At 40.3% G+C, this 19,306-nt stretch overlaps 1 protein-coding gene across 2 annotated transcripts in view; it reads right to left on the minus strand.

Annotated features, from left to right (window-relative positions):
- AP3D1 (adaptor related protein complex 3 subunit delta 1) overlaps positions 1-19,306 on the minus strand; it is a 154,844-nt gene that overhangs the window by 15,042 nt on the left and 120,496 nt on the right. Inside the window, exons 19-26 of one of the 2 annotated variants that reach the window (XM_044003260.1) lie at positions 15,328-15,403; positions 10,525-10,724; positions 9,656-9,729; positions 6,722-6,745; positions 5,157-5,343; positions 2,994-3,056; positions 1,826-1,921; positions 77-226 (exon numbers count right to left, since the gene is read on the minus strand). In XM_044003260.1, coding sequence (XP_043859195.1) covers positions 77-226; positions 1,826-1,921; positions 2,994-3,056; positions 5,157-5,343; positions 6,722-6,745; positions 9,656-9,729; positions 10,525-10,724; positions 15,328-15,403 — 870 coding nt within the window. The remainder of the gene's footprint in view (positions 1-76; positions 227-1,825; positions 1,922-2,993; positions 3,057-5,156; positions 5,344-6,721; positions 6,746-9,655; positions 9,730-10,524; positions 10,725-15,327; positions 15,404-19,306) is intronic. The other variant, XM_044003266.1, reaches the window with a different exon arrangement.

Genomic DNA, 19,306 nt, shown 5'->3' on the forward strand with positions numbered 1-19,306 from the left:
CCCTCCAACTAGGGGAGCTCATGCCCATTCCCAACTTCCTGCAGGGTAGGTGAAGCAGTCTCAAGTATGCCCTCACCGGGAGGGGCTCGTCATCAAGGGTGCCATTTTGTATGGTCTCTACTTGCTCATCTTCACTGGGGTGCTTCTTCTTTTTGGATTTCTTTTTGTCCTTAGACTTCTCTTCCTTTTCCTTCTTATGCTTTTTCTTCTTATGTTTGGAGGATTTCTAGAACCAAAGAAGCAACAATAAATTCTTAAAATGGTTCCTTATAGTTGAGGCTTCAATATTTATGGAAGTATGACTAATATCTCTGTAATTATACTTCTGACACAACTTTCTTTTTTTTTTGCAGGGCAATGAGGGTTAAGTGACTTGCCCAGGGTTACACAGCTAGTAAGTGTCAAGTGTCTGAAGTCGGATTTGAACTCAGGCCCTCCTGAATCTAAGGCTGGTGCTTTATCCACTGCGCCACCTAGCTGCCCCGTGACACAACTTTCAAGTGTTAAATTCCAAAACCAATTTTGCAAAGAGAACCCTGACTTCCTCCTCCTCATCCTGTTATCTTCTCATGCCCTTCCTGGGCTCAAAAATCCCTCAGTCATTCTAGACTTCTTCCAGAATAACCAACCCCTTTATCTGATGAGGTTTCACTGGTCTAATCTCATGCTATGCCCCTAGACATGCTCTGTGCCCCAACCAAGCTAGAACTCTAGAACTAAATGATGCTGCAGCAAACTCTTTACACTTTCCCACTTCTGGGCTACTAAGTTAGAAAAGACCTCACTCAAAGGGTATCAAGTCCAACCCAAACTTGAACAAAAATCTCCTCTACAGTACATCTGGTATGGACTTCCTTAAGGGCCGCCAGTGAGACAACACGCGCTGCACCTCCTGAAGCAGCCCATTCCATGTTTAATAGCTTTGTTAGGAAAACTGTCCTTTCATCAAGATTAAATCTCCCTCATTTCAACTCTTCTTTCAAATTTTCCTCTCTTGGATCAAGCAGAGCAGGTCTAGTGCTTCTTTCATATAAGACAGCTATTAAATAACCGAAGACAGCTACTATGTTCCCCCTAAAATTGTCTCTCTATTCTACACCCCCGTTTCTTCAGCTGATTCCCTTACGGTATGATCTTAAGACCCTTTCCCATCCTAGGTGCCCTCCTCTAGATATTATCTGGCTTGTCAATGACCTTCATAAAAGGTGGCCCCCAGCATGAAACACAAGTACAGTCCTAATGCAGCCTAAGACCGCATTAGCTCTGGGGGCCACCATATGACACTGCTGACTGCTCCCATTCTGAGAAGTCTGCACACCCAGCCAGTGGGGCCCTACGGGAGGCCATGAGAGGCCGGGAACTTCTAAAAGACTACTATCAGTAGTAGCTTACCCTTTTCTTTGCAAGAGCTATAGAAGTCAATCACCCAACCACCATCAAAAGAATTTATTTGGAGGTCATTATCTGTAATTTTTCTTAATTCAAAAAAAAATTTTTTTTGAATTTAAAAAAATTTAATAAAAAACTGATTTCCTTTTTCTCCCACCTCCCTCCACTGGGGGTAAAAAGGGAAAAAGAACAACAAAACTTTTGTATCAAATATGCATGTAATCGAAGAAAACAAATTTCTGATTGGCCATGTCTAAACAGTCTATGTCTTACTTGTACCCTGTCACGAGGTGGGTAGCGTGCTTCTTCGAGGGCTTTCTGGAATTGTGGTGGGTTATTGTGTTGATCAGAGTTCATAAGTCAAAGTTTCAACCAACAATTATAAAGAGCCCATTAAAAACATGGCACTATTCCCACTGTTGTGCTGTTTGCCTACCTTTTCTTCATCCTCATCCTCATCTTCTCTCTCTTCTTTTTTAGGTTCCTCATAGTCTTCAGGAACAGCCATAACTGTATTTACATTGGGTTCGTGCTGCACAGGAGGTCAAAAAGTTTGTTTTAACCAAACTGAACTGGAGACAATCAAATTCATGTTAGCAGATGTGTGTGGCTAATAGGCCCATCTATGGGGCGAATGTAGTCTGATTGAAATAAAAGAGAGGAAAGCACAACAATAGTTTTAGGAAGCCCAGCTCGAGGGGCTAAGGCTTTACTCTCTAGGCTTATACACTTCACATAATTCCTGAGCTGACAGCAGCCCCACTTTTGACGGTTAATGTGAAACAGTCAGGTTTCCAAACCTCCTTCCCAACTGTGATTATTTTTCACTCCAGAGGAGGGAATGGTTGATCTATGAGCACCCACATGCCTGTCGCCTTGTAAAACGCCAAGAAGAAACTCAGAAGAAGGTGACCAAGTCTTTTCCTCTCAAAGACCTCTTGCCAACATCAATTCTGGAGGAAAAGAACCTTGGTGACAAACAGGCTTTAATATTTAGAAAAAGGCTTGATGTATGAAACCAAGGCCTCATGAATTTTCTCAAAAGGATCAACAATGGAAGAAAAAGTCTCTCAAATATCCTAAAGAACTTTATCTGGAGGTGACCAATGGAGCAAAGACAACAAAGAAAAAGTGTCTTTTTTTGGGGGGGGGGGCAAGGCAATTGGGGTTAAGTGACTTGCCCAAGGTCACACAGCTAGTAAGTGTCAAGTGTCTGAGGCCGGATTTGAACTCAGGTACTCCTGAATCCAGGGCCGGTGCTCTGTCCACTGTGTCACCTAGCTGCCCCAAAAGTATCTATCTTGAAAGGCATTTCCTGATATAAGTGGCAGCATCAATGCCCATTTATTGATATAAGGCTTGTACACATTCTCACTGCCAATGTCACCACCATGCACCAGGCTGGCTTCCTCTTAAAGCCACACACCTCTGGTGGAACATTTGCCCAAGGGAATACAGTGAAATTTCTGACAACTCAATGGAGTCACTCATAGTGCCAGTCATTTTCAGACAGAACTGTATTTTCACTCATTCTTAAGGCAAACCACAAGAGAGTACGCTCTTACACTCTGAAGGGTCACTCTGAGTGGGCTGTGTGCACTTACGGGTGACTGTGCTGTGGAGGCAGCTGGTGGAGCAGGAGAAAGCCAGAAGTCCAAGTCTTCCCCCTTTAATAAAAAAGAGATAAGGTTTCAGCAGAAAAAATAAGGTCATGAGCTTTTTTTTCCCCTTTAAAACATACGTATGGAGTAAGAAGTTACTCAGTTTTTCTCTCTCATATCCTGTTAAGACATGATTTACCATCATGGAGAGAAAGGTAGAAGAGAACTGTGTGACTATGTTTCTATCTAGTTCTTAATTTATAAATATCCTTTTTCATCTGGACACCTTGATAGAATAGAGCAATTTTCTCCTTCATTGCCCAGTATCTCTGAAGATTTCCCTATGTTCCTTTTGTCTCTCTTCCCAGGTGCTGCAGATTCAAGATCAAGAGATGGTTCCTACCCCCTACCATGATTGGCAAAGAAAAGGGAGAAGGAGGGCAAAAAACAGGAAAAACTCAGTCAGCCCCCCTTTTATTGCTAGGGTTTTGTTCTATAGTAACTCAGGCTGCAATTTTGGTGACATTTTATCACGAAAACACTTAGAGCTGTAATTTCCCGACATCTTCTAATTTAATTAATAGTGAGAATGTTGGGGCAGCTAGATGGCGCAGTGGTTAAAGCACCGGCCCTGGATTCAGGAGTTACTGAGTTCAAATCTGGCCTCAGACACTTGACACTTCCTAGCTGTGTGACCCTGGGCAAGTCACTTAACCCCCATTGCCTGCCAAAAAAAAAAAATTTAAAAATTAAAAAATAAAAATAGTGAGACTGTTGATATGGACTTGATTCAGTTTGTCCAGGAATGTGTTAGCTCACTGATCTATAAATAAAGAGTGGATTTTAAAATAGTATTTAGCTATTTGTTAAGACAAAACATACCCTTAAAGGCTTCAAACAAAGTATCTTCCAAGATTATAGTCATACTAGTTTCTAGAACAGATGTGACCACAGAGATGATAATTCAGTGATCCATGGAGTTTCAACATCTAGTAAAACATGAAATATGACGGGGGCAACAATGAATCCATGATCTGAGTGGTATGGATGTGCCCTCTTCACTGGTAGATTACTATTCCTCTGGTGGGTAATTTTTGCCCATGTTCTTCTGTTCATCCTCCAGAGGAATCACTCAAAGTGCTGGAAGCCCTACTCTGGTTTTGGTGGTTTCAGCACTTAGACTGTCTAACAATTATGCTTCAACTTCAACCACATGACTGGCCCATTTGTTTTAAAGTCATGAATATCCATTTTTGCATGCCAGTACCAGTTGGTAATATGCTGTGGTGTGGTAGAAAGAGCAATCAATTTGAAGTAAAAGACCATGAGCTCAAATTTGAATGCTGCTTACTCCCTAGATGATCTTGAACAAGTCACTTTTCCTCTCTGGTCCTCAGGTTCCTTAATTATAAAAAAAGGCAGCTGGACCTGAAGGCCTCTAAGCTCTTATCCATCTCAAACTCCCATGACCCTCCTTGCCCCTCTCTCCACCATCTTGCCACTGTGACTGTAGAAAGAGATGAGGACGGCATAAATGTCTATATTTTTAAAAAATCTGTTTCTTGGGCTATGATTGTCCCCTCAAATCCATAACCCAATGGTTACCTTTCTGGTCACAAGTTCCCTTGGACAGTAATCAGTTTGCTAGTGGGTCTTTACCTGACAGCCTCTTAGAACGTGGCAAGGGGTAATTGCCTGCCAGCTCCACTCTGTTATTTTACCCAGAAAGGCCTACAAAGACTTAACTAAAGCAAACCCCACAAATTGACCTCTGGGTCAAAAACAATCAGGAAAGTTTTAGCCAAGGCTTGATTCTTCATATGAGTTAGGAGGTAGAAGCAGAGGTGGTCTGACAAGGTTTATAAACAAAATGTTCATGATTTATAACTGCAGCGCACATTTCTCTAACACTGTGAGATTTATAAAATACTTTCCTCACCACAGCCCTCTGAGGTGGGAAATGCAAATCTCTCCATGGTATGGATGATGGAAACAAGGCCCAAACCTCTTGCCCTTACTCCCCTCCCCATCCACGATGCCACTATGACTCAGTCTGTGGAGAGTCTAGGGACATTAGGGACTGGGAGGAAATAGAAAACAGCAAGTCACAGCTTCTGCCCTCAAAGAGTTTAGTGCCCAAGGTGGCAAGAAACTAGAAAGAATTACCTTTTTCTCTTTTTCTTTCTCTTTTTTCTTTTCTTTTTCTCTCTCTTTTTCTTTGTGTTTCTTCTCTTTCTTTTTGGGTTTTTTGCTCTTCTTTTCTATCACAGGAATCTCTTCTTTTTCAGGGGATTTCGGGGTCTCTGCATTTCTATGTCTTTGGACTGGTAGTTTTTCACTATCTGCTAAGGGTCTTAAAAGAAAAAAGAAGGGCAATATTTGGTGATAGATACCATTCCAATTCCAGAACATTGACTAGTTTCCCCAAAGTGTATTTATTATCTAATGAAACACATATGTTGCCTAGAAACCCCATTTATGCATCAGAGCTTGTGATGTGTGTATACTTTAGGCTGCAAAGGGAATCTTTTATGCATAGTCAGAGATCACTTTCTCCTGCATGCATTTTAAAAACTACAGACTGAGTATTTTCTTCAGCTTTATACTAACCTTATCCACTCACTTGAGGATAATGAAATTACTTGCAGATCAAACACTTTCTTTTTTTTCCTTTTTGTTTTTAATGTTTCTTTTTCTTTTTCTTTTTTTGCAGGGCAATGGGGGTTACGTGACTTGCCCAGGGTCATACAGCTAGTAAGTGTCAAGTGTCTGAGGCTGGATTTGAACTCAGGTCCTCCTGAATCCAGGGCCAGTGCTTTATCCACTGCGCCACCTAGCTGCCCCCAGATCAAACACTTTCAAGAGAAAGTGCAGGAACACAAACACACACTGTCTTAGATCCTCACAAACCACACGATCTTTAAAGAGTTGAGGGTAAAGAGGAGGAAAAACTCAAAACCCAAGATAACACAAATTGCTACACAAAGCAAGCTGTGTAACAGTTCGTTAGGTCCTTAGCAGGTGGATAAGACAGCTACGCCTACACATCAGAGGAGGGACTGGTGTTTTCTTTTTCTCAAGCCTGAAGACTGAGAGCTGTAGTGACTGGGAAGCAAGTGCTAGTGCTTCCCTCCTAATTCATCAATTGTCTGTAGAAGCAAGGGCTAGTGCCGAGTGGTGTTAATCAACATAACCAACAGGTGGCGGCATTCTAATCTAACTCCATATATCATGCAGACACAGACACTCAGAATCACGCTCTTTTTCCCCTGTGAATTTAGGGCTTTGCATTTAAAAATAAACATTGAGCCAGCTTGCATCTTAATATAAAGACAAAGCTGAAGGGAACTCATTCAGTGTTCTCCAGGTTTGCTGGCCAGTTCAACTTGTTAAGCCTTCTGGGTTGGCATTAATATACTTTAAATGCTTGCTTTAGTATGCTGTCAGCTAGTAAAGATGGCAGAAGGGAGCCTACTTTAAACTTTAAAACAATGTAAACTCCCAAGGATCACTGGCTGGTTTAGCTAATAAGCAGTTATAGAACTGCAATACACGAGGCTTCCTGGAAGCCTCCCATTATGACTCATGAAAAAAGTCACTAAGAAAAAGTGGCTGTCCAGTTTAGGCTCTGATGTGATGACACCACATGTGATCCTAGGAAGCTGTACAACACTGTTTTGAGGGAAACAAACCGATTTTTTCAAAGAAAGCTGAAATATTGGGTATCTTACCTGTGAGGCTTCCCTGAAACCAGACTGCATGTGGGTGTGAGAGATAGACATGGCAATGTGAGCAGAGAGAAAGAGAAAGAGAGAGAGGACAGAGGTTATGAGAACAAGTGACCGACAGACGGGGGCCAATGGGTCTGAAGAAGTGAGAAGAGAATGGACAGACACAGTATGAAGAACCAAGCATCTTCAACTGGGAACATCATTTAATTTAGAAACAGTTCTCATATGATTTCTCACAAACATATCCTTGGCTTTGGCAGAGAAGTTCTTTGTACAGCATCTGAAGGGCTTTTACTATTTAAGAATCTTATTTTCAGCTCCTGTTAATCTCTAATAGCTACGATTCTCTGGGAATTTCCACAGCAGACAACTGGAAAGTAGGAAAGGATTATGACTATGAACAAGCTATTTAGAGTTAAAGTGTGTTTAAAGAGTTCCCTTCTACTGTTTGGTAGAAAACCAGAAATCCAGATTTGTTTTTTGTTTTTGTTTTTTTGCGGGGCAATGAGGGTTAAGTGACTTGCCCAGGGTCACACAGCTAGTAAGTGTCAAGTGTCTGAGGCTGGATTTGAACTCAGGTACTCCTGACTCCAGGGCTGGTGCTTTATCCACTGCGCCACCTAGCTGCCCCCAGATTTGTTTTTAAATGGAAAAGCTGGTAAAGTTTGGACCTACTCATTCCCAGGTGTTAAACCACTATTTTCTGAAAATTTACCCACTCTAAACAAATAGAAAAGTGGTGGCTTGAAGCAATCTGCAATCTTGTTTCAACTGCATTAGCAAAAAATAGCCAGAAGGCCTATCCTCCCACGCCAAAATGCTAAATACCAATTTTTCAATGAATGGCTGGTAAGAGCTTTGTTATTTCAAAGAAATATCTACTGCTCTAGCTTTTATCAAAGCTACTGTTATCAGGGAAACAGTTTTTTTAAAGCCTAGCACTCCAGTACCAGTTATTAATAAAAGATGGAAAGACTTCTATTCATTACCCCTGGCACAGTATTAAAGCTAGAATCAGAACTGACACAGTGAAAATGATAGTGCTATTCATCACAGGTTCCCTGTAGCTAGAAGAGCATAGAACCAAAAGAACTTGAAAAGGAATAGTTTTCCAAATTGTTATGGAAAGTTAGCTCCATATTTCTTTCTTAGTTTACAATCCATGCCAAATTTGACAATGGTTTGTATCTGTTCTTCAGACAAAAAGGGGGAGGAGAGGAACAATGCCAATAATCCAGAAAGTCAGTGCTCAGCAGCTATAATATCACTTTAAGGTTTGCACAAGGGGCAGGATGCTGGATGGCCTGAAGTCAGCAAGATGGACCCAGTCCAGCATCTGACATACTGTTTGACCACGAGCAAGTGACTTAGCCTCTCATTCCTCCCAAGGAATTCTCTAAGACGACAAGTTACAGAGGAAGTGCTGATCGGCACTGGTGGAGCGAGTTTCCATATTTGGAGTTCCCTACAATTATGTTTACTAGCTTTAAGACTATGGGCAAGATCACCTAACCTTTCTAAGCCTCAGTTTCCTCACTTGTAAAGCATGGATAATAATAATAATAATGCCACCTATTTATCAAGGTTATTGTGAAGATCCAATGGGAATGCATCTAAAGTGCTTTGCAAACCTTCAAGGGTTATATAAAGGTAAGCTATTATTATTACAATGTGGCTCAGGAGTCAGAAGACCTGGGTTTGGTCACTAAGAGGCAAGCCTCATCTTCCTCAGCTGTAAATTGAGGGACTTGGGACTAGACTGGCCTCTGAAGTACCTCCCAGCTTCTAGAGCTCTGATTCTGTGAGGAACTCTCAGGACTGCACCCTCAAAAAAGGTTTGCAATGGACGTATAAATGAAAGGAAGATGCTTAACTTCTGTAGAGACACTCCTGAGAAGGGGAGTGGGGACTCTGAATGGATACTGGTTGCTAAAAACTCTGAAAGATGAAAGAAGCAACATCAAAATATGGTGCTGTTAGAAGCCACAATGGCAGTCACTGCAAACAGTGTAGACAGAACACTCAAGACCAATTCCTTGACTGATTTTATCTATACTGTACAGATGAAAATCCCACAGAGATCACCAGGCTCAACTGGAGGACTGTCATGATAGGGTGTGTGTGTGTGTGTGTGTGTGTGTGCGCGCGCGCGTGTGCGTGTGCACGCGCGTATTTTTAAAAGTGAAGAAACAGCAAATAAATACATAAAGCAAACAATGCTCTCGGGTTATGAGGAAAATGTAAAAGTTTTCTAACTTGCTGGAAGGACACCTGGGAACATTTTTAGAAAGGATTAGGACACACTGGAGCACACGCAGAGAAAGACAACTAGGAAAATGAGCAGACTCAAAAACAAGGCCTTGTGAAACCTGATTGAAGGAACTGAGGATGTTTTCATGTAGAGAAGATAAGACGTGTGTTGTTCAGTTGTCTCAGTCATGTGTGACTCTTTCTGGGGAGTTTTCCTGGCAGACATACTGGAGTGGTTTTCCAGTTCCTTCTCCAAAAGGCAAGACTTAGTGGGCTCATAATCATGATTTTTTAAATATTTAAAGAGCTGTCACACAGAAGAATGAGAAGGCTTATTTTACTTTGCTTCTAGATGGCAAATTTAAGACTAATGGGTGAAAATTATAGGGACACTTCCTAACCGTGAGAATGTCAGGTGGTGGAATGGGGTGTACCTTGTTAGGTGGTGAGCTCCCTATTGCTGGAGGTGTTCTGAGTATAGGCTGAGTGCTATGGATACTGCAGCGGGGAATCATGCATGAGGAAAGAGACGGACCCTGAGAGACCCAAATGATCCTTCTAACTCCGGAGAATCTGATTCAATAAAGCTTAACCTTTCTAGCCCCTAAATAATGGAAGTGCTTGCTACATCTTCAGAAACATTTCAACCAACAGGCAAAAGGCCAAAGAATTCAATTTACTTACTTATCCAAATCTATGTCCAGGGCTTTATAGGGATCATTGGGATCTTTGTCATCTTCATCACTTGGAAGTGCATTCTGGGGGAGGAGAAGGGAGGGTTAGGGAGAGAGAAATAAAAGAGAGCCAGTCTGTTTATATAGAAACCATCTAAGTGGGTAGAGCTTCAGAACCCAAGGATCCCCAATGAAACGATAGTTTCAGACTCTAGTTTTATGTGAAAAGGCTGAAAGCTGTCTACACAGTTAACACTCACATTTCCAAAGGCATGTTTAGAAGGAAAGAGTCCACTATGGTGCTCAATGCATACTAGGGCAGCAGAATTTATTGCCGGGGCCCAAAGATGGACATTCTGTCCATATGATTTAGGAGAGGATGCTACCAAAACAAATTAAAGTATTGCTTAAGCAATGCCCCACATATGTTATAGACCTTCTAAGTAAAATAACCACTGAGTGAAATGTATGTTAAGCTATTAGTGATGCAGCAGAAAGCAATGGATGAGGAAGCTGGGCTGCTGAGCCAAAAGGGGTGATGTGGGCTTGTTACCGATCACAACTGACTCATTGCTTTCTTGTTAGGCTTCTCGCCTCTGGTTCGGTGTTTTCTGCCCATAAAGTGTGACCCTTAAGGATGTCGAAATAGGAAAGGAAGCGGGAGCGGCAGGCCAATATCACTCAGGAGGGTCCTGCTCTACAAGAGAAGTCAGGACCTCAGTCTATGGTGACTCAGGGGAGGCTACAGAAACACACATCTGGGGAAAAGCCACACCTTGAGCAGGTGAACTTGATACCTTACCCAGCAAAGATGCCCCCAGTATAAAATGAAGGAAAAGAGAGGGCTGTGTGGTAGGGGAAAGGTGGGGGGATGCTCACTTCAGGCATCTCTTCGGTGATGATATCCACTTGCTGCGCAGGGGCTATATCTTCATCACTTTCTGTGTGAAGCGAGTTGTGCCGCCGATGCTTGCCTTTCTTTTCCTTTTTCTGTTTTTTCTTTTTCTTGTCTTTCTCAAGTTTTTGTTTATGTCTCCGTTCTTCTTCAAGCTTCACATACTGGTCTGACATTGGTATACCTACAGAGGGTACAATTACTGTGTTGGGGCCCAGGGCTGGTTAAGACACTAAACTCAAGAATGGTGAGTCAAAAGTTCAAAGGCATAAATGGCAAAGGAAAGAAACAGAGATAGTACAGAAGGGCTCATTCCTAACTCCCAATTTCTCCCATGATGGTGGCAGGGAGAGGAGAAATAAACCAAGAGTGTGACACTACCACATACTGCTGCCCTTCCTTTTGGTCTGTCTCTGCTCACTGTTCCTAATGCCTGAAATGGCCCCTCCTTCTATCCTTCAATGGAAGCATATTTTGATGCCACCATTACAGGTGAGAGTGTCTCCCAGGATCTGGAATGGACCTCTTCTCCTTGGTGACACAGTTACCTGTATATTTATTCCCTACCCCACTGCCCCAGCTAGACTGCAGACACCACCCAAGAAGGGACTGTGTCCTACTCATCTTTTTATCACTAGCGCTTAACCTGGGTGCTGAAGACAAGTTTGCTGAACTTTCCTCTCTGCTGCCAGTCAAGATGTAGCGGGTGTGTTCTCAGTCACAACCTGGTGATGCAGGGAAGGCATTTCATTTTGAGAACTGAGAGACACACGGGAAAGCATATCTAGTGATATGATATTTGCTAGCTGCTCTTATTCTCAACCTTCTTGGGAAGAACTCAGAAAGACTAGAGCTAGAAGGGACCCAAGGTACTATCTAGTTCAATGGGTAAAAAAGTAAAGTTCATGTAAATTTAAAGAAATGTATTGTTCTGAATGTCATTAACATGTGGTTTACTTTATCCTTCAAGGAATCCTTATATCCTACTCAGGTTTATCTATTCAAAACCCCCTTGAACCTCTTTTCTTCCACACAAATGTGCTATAGAGTGATAGGGTAAGTCAGGTCATTTCCAAAATATCTTTCAGCTCTACAATTTCATGATCGAATTTCTAAAATTCCTTGAAGTTCTGACATTATGTTTCCCTTCCAACACTGACATCCTATGATGGCTTCTGATATTGCCTTTGGGCCAAAAGCTAGGGGAAGGAGTTGAGAGACAAAGGCAATGACAATCTCTTACATGACCTACTGCAGGAGTTGGCCAATCCCAGCCCCTTGCCTGCAAGCTAGTTAAAAGAGCAGGGTGGTTTAAACAACTCTGAGGTACCACCTGACACCTATCAGATTGGCTAAAATGACAAAAAAGGAAGATAATAAATGTTGGAGAGGCTGTGGGAAAATTGGAACACTAATGCATTATTGGTGGAGCTGTGAGCTGATCCAACCATTCTGGAGAGCAATTTGGAATTATGCCCAAAGGGCCATAAAGCTGTGCATACCCTTTGACCCAGCAATCCCACTTTTAGGTCTTTTGCCCAAAGAAATCATGGAAGGGGGAAAGGGACCCACATGTACAAAAATATTTATAGCTGCTCTTTACGTGGTAGCAAGGAATTGGAAGTTGAGGGGGTGCCCATCAATTGGGGAATGGCTGGACAAGTTGTGGTATATGAATGCAATGGAATACTATTGTGCTGTAAGAAATGATGAGCAGGAAGAGTTCAGAGAAACCTGGAGGGTCTTACGTGAGCTGATGATGAGTGAGATGAGCAGAACCAGAAGAACATTGTACACAGTATCATCAACATTGAGTGTTGACCTACTGTAATGGACTATATTCTTCTCACCAATGCAATGGTACAGAAGAGTTCCAGGGAACTCATGATAGAAGAGGATCTCCAAATCCAAGAAAAAAAAAGAAAGAAAGAACTGTGGAGTATAGATGATGATTGAACCATATTATTTCTTTTGTTTTGGGTGCTGTTGGTTTTTTTTTCCTATTTTGAGGTTTTGCATCACTGCTCTGATTTTTTCTCTTGTAACAGGATTAATGCAGAAATAGGATTAATGTTATTATGTGTATATATATATGTGTGTATATCTATCTATCTATATATATATATATCTATATGTATATGTATAGATATATAGATATAACCTATATCAGATTGTCTGCTGTCTAGGGGAGGGGGGAGGGAGGGAGAAAAATCTGAAATTGTAAAGCATGTATAAACAGGAGTTGATAACTATCTTTACATGTAACGGAAGAAATAAAATACCTCATACATTCAAAAAAAAAAAAAGAGCAGGGTGGGTGAGGGGATGGGGAGCAGAGTGGGCTGGACTTGGCTCTTGGGCCAGATTTTTTTTTTTTTTTAGTGAGGCAATTGGAGTTAAGTGACTTGCCCAGGGTCACAAAGCTAGTAAGTGTTAAGTGTCTGAGGCCGGATTTGAACTCAGGTCCTCCTGACTCCAGGGCCGGTGCTCTATCCACTGCGCCACCTAGCCGCCCCTCTTGGGCCAGATTTTAACAACTCCCAATCTGGCATGTTATCAATTCAATAAGACACTCATCAAGTATCTAACATAGACTTTACAATTTCAGGAAAAATTGAGCTATAAGTTCTCCACTACAAAATAAGTCACAAGAATTATAAGGGGGGGGGGGGAGAAAGCTGGGGGGAGAAAGCAGGGGCAGCTAGGTGTCGCAATGGATAAAGCACCAGCCTTGGATTCAGGAGGACCTGAGTTCAAATCCGGTCTCAGACACTTAACACTTTCTAGCTGTGCGACCCTGGGCAAGACACTTAACCCTCATTGCTCCATAAAAAATTAAAAAAAAAAAGTTTAAAAAAGAATTATAATAATGAAGCTGGCTCCAAAGAATAGTTGAGAAAAATTTTCTTCCTCCCTTCTTTGTAGAAGTTGGAAGATTATGTTGTTCAGACTTTTTAATCATATTCAACTCTTTGTGACTCCATCTGGGATTTTCTTGGCAAAGACACTGGAGTAGTTGGCCATTTCCTTCTCCACCTCATTTTACAGATAAAAAAACTGGGGGCAGCTAGGTGGCGCAGTGGATAAAGCACTGGCCCTGGATTCAGGAGGACCTGAGTTCAAATGCGGTCTCAGACACTTGACGCTTACTAGCTGTGTGACCCTGGGCAAGTCACTTAACCCCCAAAGCCCCACTCCCCCCAAAACCCCCCAAACTGAGGCAAACAGGGTTAAGTGACTTGCTAGGGTTACACAGCTAGAAAGTGCCTGAGGCCACATTTGAACTCAGATCTTCCAGACTCCAGGCCTAGCACTTTATCTGTTGCATTGCACAGATACAGGGATGAGTGAAATATTGCATATACTATCAGATTTAGTTAATGTGCTGGTTTTGTTGAACTGCCATTTCCTCCTTTTAAAAAAAATCTTTTTGTTACAGGTATGGTTCCCAGAAAAGAGGCAAGGGAATATATTTGGAAATGAAGGTGATGCGAATAGAAAAGATGTCAACTGAAAAAGGTAAAAAAAAAAAATTAATAAAAGTAAAGGGAAAAAAGGGAAAGAAAAGAAATCTTATGGGTCTATCACTTACATCCTGCCCTAATATTGCACTATTCTGACCTTAGGATGTAGTTTTCCCAGACAAAATTCTTCTGTGACATAAAGCCAGTAAATATATGAACCTATAATTCAAATTAAATCAAGATTCAAAAGAATTAAATCAATATTCATCGGTGCCAAGCTCTTATTGTAGTTATTATGCATTTTTCTAGCAGTAATCATTAAAAGTTGCTGAATGTTATCACCCACTTATAAATTCCAGAAAAAAAAAGATAAGAGATTTTCAGCTATACAAATGACCTCATGGTTTGTTAAAAATTTACATGGCTCAAAAATCATACTGAGGGAATAAGTTTTTTAAAAAAATTTTTCTTTTAAAAATTTTTTCCCCTAGAAATCAAGTTATATTTGTTACTCACTATAATTTGTGAAATGATTTTTTTTTTTGGTTTGTTTTTGTTTTGTTTTATTTATTTATTTTGGGTCAGGCAATTGGGGTTAAGTAACTTGCCCAGGGTCACACAGCTAGTAAGTGTTAAGTGTCTGAGGCCGGATTTGAACTCAGGTCCTCCTGAATCCAGGGCCAGTGCTCTATCCACTGCGCCACCTAGCTGCCCCTGTCTGAGGCATATTTCATTGCCTTCTGAAATCCTTATTGGACCAGGAATGCAAACAGTGACACTTATATAGACTTCTAAGAGGAAAATTCTACTGACCAGACCCTTTTTTTAGAGTGGTCTTATGCCTTCATTGGTATAGGGAATTCCTAGTAAGTCCACTCCCTCTTCTAATGCTTATCTGTAACAGCTCTGTAACTAGCAGTTTTAAGTTTTCGGGGGGGGGGCTGGAGTGGGAGAGTGTGAAGGAGAGGTTAAATTACTTGGCTGGGCTCACGTAGTCAGCATGCCACAGGCAGGATTTGACATAAGTCTTTCCAGCTCTGGGGCAAGCAGCTTACTCTCCATGATGTCTCTAGAAACATCATCACTACATAATCCCCTTCCTCTTTTACCTTGTTAGGAAATGAAATTGATTAGCCTGGGCAGTTCTTGATGTCACTGTCATATCAGCAACTCTTCTAAAGCAGAGTTTTATTTATGACCCTGGCAATAGGACAGGAACCCTCACATGAATCAGCAGGTCTACAGTTCTCCTGGTTTTGGCATTAAGGAACAAACATTTCAGTTTCTGAAAATAATGAAGATCAATCTTTAGCACACACTTGCCTGGGACTTTCAAGGGAACAGAGAGATCAATCTGGACCACGGGGATATGCTCCACACCAGGTGTGTCCTGATATCTCTAGAAAAATTAAAATTTCAAAAGCATTATTATTGAAAAGAAACTTGACTAAGCAGCAAATAATAACATTTCTTTGTTGACTATGAGAATACAGGAAAAATCTTGATGGTCATTAGGATATCAAGTAAACATAGCTGTTTATAATCTGCAGATCCAAGCCTGTTATTCCCTCTACCTATGGAGCCACAAAAGCTTACCTACAGCTGATCACATACTCATAGAAGATCAGAGGGGGAAGATTCCTTAATGATTAAGCTGAAACCTAAAGGCCATCACAGAGAATGGAGCCTGTGGCTTATTTTGACCCAGAAAGGAAATCTGAATCAATATGTTAGAATGTCTTGAAAGCTTTATTTATAGAAAAGGTGACAGTCACAAAAACCAATGTAAATGTACACTATGAAGGTTTTGGTTTTTTGTTTTTTTTTTAACATATTGGGCAGAGAAAGCATGCTTATCTTCAGAAAGCTCAAAGCTGTAAAAGCAAAGTCCTGAATGAAGATGCATCTCAGACAAGAAGAAACGTAATGGGGATGTCACATTCTCCACATGGAGGGAATAGCTCCTCAAGCCTGTTTTCAAGCTCTCTGAGAGGATAGCAGTACATGGAGAGAGCTAGACTTGTAGTTAAGATAACAGGATGTCAAATACAATTTCTGACACTCCCTCGATGTATTAATGGGGCTAAGAAAACTCAGCCTTTCTGTGTTTCCATCCCTTCATCCATGAAGTTATCTAAAAGCAAAAACCACCTGCCAAGACAATCTGTTACACAGGGTGGTTTCTGGGTCACAGAGTGAGAGCTAGAAGGAGCCTTGTGGGTCATCTTGTATAACCCCTTATCTTACTGATGAGGAGCACTGCACTGATTTTACTGAGGCTGTAAATTTATATGACCTGCCCACGGTCATACAAGCAGTAAGTGGTAGAGCTGGGAGTTAAACCCAATTATTCTAATTCAAAATTCATCATCGCCTGCATCATGTTGCCTCTGGTGCCATGAGGCTCAAATGAAATAATGTACACAGGAATGTATTTAAGATTTGCAAACCTGAATGTGCATGCTATGTGAATTTCATTGATGATGGCTATTTCTATTATTATTAGAAAAAATAATGATATTATTATACTACCTTAAGGAGGCAATCAGTAAGCTATTGACTCATTACTCCAACATTCTCATTTCTATAAAATCTTCAAGGGAATAACTTACACAAATAACAAAAGCATCCTGATGACAATGCAAGAAGGGAACAGGCAACCTCTCACAAAGGATATTTCATAGCCAACTACATCAACATTCACACAAGTAACTAAATAGTGCAGAAAATACAAGCCCACTGTGTATATCATATATTGATATAAGTACTTGACTAGGTAGAGCAAGATGAATCCTGAAAGGTTTTCTTCCAATGAAGCAAATGCTCTGCAAGGATTAGGATTGTAAAAGATTCCTTGACAAAACTTGGTTGAATAACAATGTCATTAAGATAATTTATTCTCACTATGTCAGAGAACTGGATGGTCAGCCTGATGGCCCACTGAACTGTTTCATCAGGATGGGTCTTAGGCAGACAATGAAGATGGACAATGACTGGGGTCAGACTTGAATAAGGAGAGCAAACTGAACTGCATTTGAGTAATTGTACATGCTTTTAATGAGCCTCAGATTCTCCCTAAGGCAAAAATTCATCTTTTAAACAGCAATAATATTGTGGTGATGGCTGTGAATAATTAAGCATCACAATCTCCAAAGGATCAAAATTTCAGGTCAATGAACAGTGATGAATGCTGAGCATAAATAAGCTGTCCCTTGCTTGGAAGGACAACTTTTATGCCATTTTGGACATAAAATATGTGAACAATCATACTATGACCAGATGGGATTTATACCAGAAATACTGGGCTGGTTTAATATTAGGAAAATTATCAGCAAAATGGACCATACCAATAACAAAATCAACAGAAATCATATGATTATCTCAATAGATACAGAAAAAACTTGACAAAATACAAATCCAATTATATCAAAAACACTGGAGAACATAAGAATAAATGGAGCTTTCCTTAAAATGATAAGTAGTATATATCTACAACAATCAGCAACGATGCCCATTATCACTACTATTATTCATTACTGTATTAGAAATGCTAGCTGCAGCAATAAGAAAAGAAAAAGGAGTTGAAGGAATTATAATAGGCTATGAGAAAACAAAACTATCACTCTTCACCGATGATATGATGGTATACTTAAAGAATCCTAAAGAATCAACTAAAAAACTAGTTGAAATAATTAACAACTTTAGCAGAGTTGCAAGATATAAAATAAACCCACATAAATCATCAGCATTTCTATATATTATCAACAAAGTCCAGCAGCAAGAGATAAGAGAAATTCCTTTTTTAAAAACCATAAGACAATATAAAATACTTGGAAGTCTATCTGCCAACACAAATCCAAGAACAATATGAACACAATTACAAAACAGATCTAAACTAGATCTAAACAAATGGAAAAATATCAATTGCTCATGGGCAGGCCAATCAATATAATAAAAACAATAATTCTACCTCAAGGAATTTATTTAATCAGTGCCATACCAATCAAACTACCAAAAAATTATTCTATAGAGCTAGAAAAATTCATAACAAAATTCATCTGGAAGAATAAAAGGTCAAGAATATCAAGGGAATTAATGAAAACAAATGTGAAGGAATGTGGCTTAGCCATACAAGATCTCAAATTGTATTATAATATAGTAATTATGAAAACAATTTGGTACTAGCTTAAGAAACAGAATGGTGGATCAGTGGAATAGATTAGGTAAACAAGTCATAGTAGTAAATGACCACAGTAATCTATTATTTGATAAGCCCAAAGATCCCAGCTTTTGGGACAAGAACTTGCTATTTGACAAAAACTGCTAGAAAAACTGGAAAACAGTATGGCAGAAACATCTTACACCATATACCAAGATAAGGTCAAAATGGATACATTCTTTAAACATAAAGGGTGATGCCATAAGCAAATTAGAAGAGCAAGAAATAGTACCTGTCAGAACTATGGAGAAAGGAAGAATTTAGGACCAAACAAGAGATAGAGAGTATTACTAGATATAAAATGGATAATTCTAATTACATTAAATTAAGAAGTTTTTGTACAAACAAAACCAATGCAACAAAGAATAGAAGGAAAGGGGCAGCTAGGAGGCACAGTGGATAGAGAACTGGCCCTGGAATCAGAAGTACCTGAGTTCAAATCCGGCCTCAGACGCTTGACACTTACTAGCTGTGTGACCCTGGGCAAGTCACTTAACCCCAATTGCCTCAACAACAACAACAACAAAAAGAATAGAAGGAAAGCAGAAAGCCAGGACAACAATTTTTTACAGCAATTACCCCTGATAAAGGCCTCATTTCTCAAATATATAGAGAACTGAGTCAGATATGTAAGAATACAAGTCATTTCTCAACTGATAAATGGTCAAAGGATATGAACAGGAAGTTTTAAGATAAAGAAATAAAAGTTATCAACAATCATATGAAAAAATGCTCTAAATCATTACTTGTTTTGGGGGAAGCGGGGTGGAGCAATGAGTGTTAAGTGACTTGCCCAGGGTCACACAGCTAGTAAGTGTCAAGTGTCTGAGGCCTCCTGAATCTAAAGCCAGTGCTTTATCCATTGCACCACCTAGCTGCCCCTCTAAATCATTACTGATTGAAGAAATGTACATTACAACTCTGAGATACCACCTCATACTATCACATTGTCTAATATAACATAAAAGAAAATTTCCAAATGTTGGATGGGATGTAGGAAAATTGGGTCAGTAATACATTGTTGGTGGAGTTGTGAACTAATCCAACCATCCTGGAGAGCAAGCTGGAAGTATGCCCAAAGGG

The sequence above is a fragment of the Dromiciops gliroides genome, chromosome 1 (genome assembly GCF_019393635.1).
Source record: "Dromiciops gliroides isolate mDroGli1 chromosome 1, mDroGli1.pri, whole genome shotgun sequence".
Lineage (NCBI taxonomy): Eukaryota > Metazoa > Chordata > Mammalia > Microbiotheria > Microbiotheriidae > Dromiciops > Dromiciops gliroides.